At 39.0% G+C, this 3,766-nt stretch overlaps 1 protein-coding gene across 3 annotated transcripts in view; it reads right to left on the bottom strand.

The window, feature by feature from the left end:
- LOC102213479 (sodium/glucose cotransporter 1-like) overlaps positions 1-3,766 on the bottom strand; it is a 17,222-nt gene that overhangs the window by 3,539 nt on the left and 9,917 nt on the right. For all 3 annotated transcript variants that reach the window (XM_005735307.2, XM_005735308.2, XM_005735306.2), the window contains exons 8-12: positions 3,431-3,566; positions 3,206-3,313; positions 2,972-3,122; positions 2,718-2,886; positions 1,456-1,671 (exon numbers count right to left, since the gene is read on the bottom strand). In XM_005735307.2, coding sequence (XP_005735364.1) covers positions 1,456-1,671; positions 2,718-2,886; positions 2,972-3,122; positions 3,206-3,313; positions 3,431-3,566 — 780 coding nt within the window. The remainder of the gene's footprint in view (positions 1-1,455; positions 1,672-2,717; positions 2,887-2,971; positions 3,123-3,205; positions 3,314-3,430; positions 3,567-3,766) is intronic.

The following is a 3,766-nucleotide window of genomic DNA, read 5'->3' as shown; positions in this document are numbered from 1 at the left end:
ACAAGAGAATTCTGAGTAAAACCAAAGTTACTTTCCCTAGTAACTAGTTACTTTGAAAGTAACGAGTAACTTGAAGTAACTGAGTTACTTTTGATAGAAGTAACTAGTAATGTAACTCAGTTACTATTTTAAAGTAACTTACCCAACACTGGTGGTCAACAACACATTATGCCTCTGTCGTGGTCTAAACCAATCAGGGATAGTCAGGGGTGGGACTTCTCTGATTGGTCTAGATCAGGGCTGCCCAATCCCAGTCCTCGAGAGCTACTATCCTGCAGCTTTTAGATGCATCCCTACTCCAACACAGCTGAATCAAATGGTTTGATTACCTCTTCAGCATGCCATCGTGTTTGGCAAAGGCCTGATAACAAGCCATTCATTTGATTCGGGTGTGTGGGAACAAGGATGCATCTAAAAGCTCTCGAGTACCGGGATTGGGCACCCCTGGTCTAGATATTCCTGTAAATTTAAGTTTTCTTTTAAGTTTTCTGTTATAAAAAGCCAGGAAAACCTCCATGTTTTTCTGTGTTTTATTCTCAGTTACTTTGACACAAAGGCATCTGCTGTGATGCTCACAATTCTGACGAAGTCATACATGTATCAGCACTGATAAATGATCAGAATTATAATATTTCTGACTGTCTGCGGCAAAGTTGAATCGAATCGAATGGATTATAGAAAACGGTGATGATACCCAGCCCTAGTGAGTAGCCTGGGCCCGACAGAAGTGGATGTAGCTGTGGGTAATAGGAAAAGATGAAAAGAACGATTGACAACTTTTTTGTTAAGGCCTGATCCGTGTGAAATTCATAGTCAGTGCTCTGACACGGAGCCATCAGTATCTAAACGCTGAAAAAAAACAGCGTTTAGAAAAAAACACATTATATGCTGTGATAAATGCACTGCCCAAGTGTCCCCTCTCCCCACTGCCTTTCAGCGGCAGGCAGCAGCAAACAGGTCGTCAGAGGAGGCCGATGTGATGATTATGTTTAATTTTGTCTACAATATTACAAAAGAATGCCAATGCACTTTAAGCACAAGCACTTTTTCAGTAACTTATCTTTCTTGTACAACTGTGCTCCAAATAAAGAACTTTGTGTTGACAAGATTGTTAGTTAATCATTTACAAATCAATATTGTCTGTATGGACTGCAATTCCCCCCCCCAAAGTGTACATCTAAAACTGTGGTGTTAAGCAATGCGGTTGAAAAATTTGGGTGTGCCTAACTTTGGCGCTGGTGCAATTGGCAAAAAGCAAAAAGTTAGTGTAGAGCCCTGTAAGAGTATGTGTATACTGTTGTAGAGGTGAAGAGAGTGTCAGACAGGATCACGAGAGGTCAGGAGGTGTTGTAGATGTGGAGAAAGTATATGGTAGGGTGTCATCAGCATGAATGGAGCAACAGAGAAAAATATATGGGTGCATTGGTATTTTGGTGTCTTAAATTAAAAACTTACATGTTTGTCGTCAATAGGTTTGGTCATGAGAGACACTGCCAGCATGATGATGCCGGAGATGACAAACAGAATGAGCCCAAAGTAAAGGTAGTGAACTCCACATATGATAGTGGGACAGTTACTGGGGATAGCACAGCTACCTGTCCCATAAATAAACTCAGTAATCATCCTGCTCAAGCCCATACACAGCCCAATTATGAGGCCATAAAATGCACCCTGTGGAAAGAAAGAAAAAAGGACAAATATTACTTTATATCGAAATACTTTTAAAAAGTTTAAAGGTTTTAAAAATGGTAAATAAATACAATATAGTAAAATATTAATAGATAGCAACATATATATGTATATATAATATTGTGTTTGAAGAAATAGTTTTGGATAAATGCTTCTTGCTAAAAGTGAGATTGAATCAGCGCTACATTTGGATGCATATTGAACAGGAAGCTGGAATCATGATTCTTACAGTATATTAACATACCAGCATTTGTAACTCTTGTTGCATCCTGTGTCTAATATGTACAGATCCAAAATATAAAAAATGTGTCTACAAAAAGTAGTTTGACAGTTCATGAAGGAATATTTACCACTTTTGCCCAAGTGTAATACTATTTTGTGGTCAGGACCTATTGGGATGTTACGCAAACTGATTGTCAACACATAGAAAGTGGCTATTTATATGGAATCCAGAGATAACTATAAGACAATTAAATTTTGCAATTCAATTATGAATACAGACTTTGAAAGCAGGGGCTCACAATCCTTCTGACTTGCTGAGTTTTAAGTAGTAAGTGTCTGCCAAGACACGACGGGGATGAATAGTTCGTGGTGGCCTAGCGCTTATCGCAATGTTGCATTTTAATCTGTTGGTTTTACATTTCAATCATGATGTGGAAATTTTGTAATAATTAAAAACAACTTATTAATTATTGAACTTTTTCAGTGGTTGTGGGTGGAAATAACTACTTTTGCCAAGAAGCACTCTGACAGCTCTATTTTATTCCCAGTCCATCTACTGAGCTAAGCTATGAACTACTTGGCTTATTTTTCTCTACAGACTTACAGATTGGTTTAATCATTTATACCTAAAACTCAGCAAAGACGTAAACTGTTTTTCTTAAAGTGTCAAATGACAAAAGCTTTGCTCTTGATAACATTTTCCTGACTAAATCCCAGAGGTATGTGAAGGATTCTTTCACTGTGCAAAACCACAGTGAAGAACAGATTTCTTTCTTATTTCATGAAAAAGTCAAGCAAACACTCACAGTCTCGTTGACACGTTTGCAAAAAATGGCAAGCAAGAAGACAGCTGCAACAGGTGGGGCAAGGTAACTGGTGATGGATTGAGTGTAGACAAAAAGCTGACCACTTTGGGCTGCCTGCACCACAGGAATCCATGCTATGCTCACACCAATCAGGGCCAAGATAAACACCCTGTACATAGTTGAAAAAAATGCAATCAGTATTTAACACTTTAGACAATCATTGTATCAGACACAACAACAAAAATGTGTTTTACCTGCCAGCAATCATGAGTTCCTTCTCACTAGCAGAGCGACGGATTCTAGTGTAGATGTCCATGGTGAAGAGAGTACTGGCACTGTTGAAGATAGAGGTAAGGGAGCTCATCAAAGAGGCCAGCATCACAGACAGCATAAGACCTCGCAAGCCTGAAATAGAGTAACAGATTAAAAAGTAGAAATATAAAAAAAATCTGCAATTATTAAAAGTTAATAAGACAAAGGTCACCAACCTTTAGGCATGAGTTCCACGACCAGTTTCGGATAAGCAATGTTGCTGCAGCCCACCCTGGTCCCACAGTGTTTTTCACATTCATCTGGATCCACACATGCTACCACATCTAGATTAAAGGCAAGAAAATCCACAGTATTTCAGTTTATCACAACTTTAAATATACCAGTAAGCTTGCTACATAAGTTACATACAACAGACTCTTAAAACCACACACCACACTCACCTGTGTACAGGATCCTGCTAATCATCCCGGGGAAAACCATGAGGAACATGGGCAGTATCTTCAGGTATCCACATAGGATACAACCTCCTTTCACGTGAGAGAGACTCTTGGCAGAGAGGCAGCGCTGCACAATCACCTACAATTAGGAAACAATTGTAGTACAATTCAGTGGTGGTAAGCAACAAAATACATTTACTCATAGAGCCAGATTCAATGTGAAGTATTGCAACAAGCTGAGAAATCAGACAGCAAGAAACTCACAAGGAGGCACTGAATCTTCAAATACTGCTGTAAACCCTACAACTCCAAAGGCTGTGCTCTTTTATTCTGCATTTA

Source organism: Pundamilia nyererei, unplaced genomic scaffold (assembly GCF_000239375.1).
Source record: "Pundamilia nyererei isolate P.nyererei 1_Seehausen unplaced genomic scaffold, PunNye1.0 scaffold00063, whole genome shotgun sequence".
NCBI lineage: Eukaryota > Metazoa > Chordata > Actinopteri > Cichliformes > Cichlidae > Pundamilia > Pundamilia nyererei.
The sequence above is the reverse complement of the archived record's forward strand: the minus strand, read 5'-3'. Positions and strand labels throughout refer to the sequence as shown.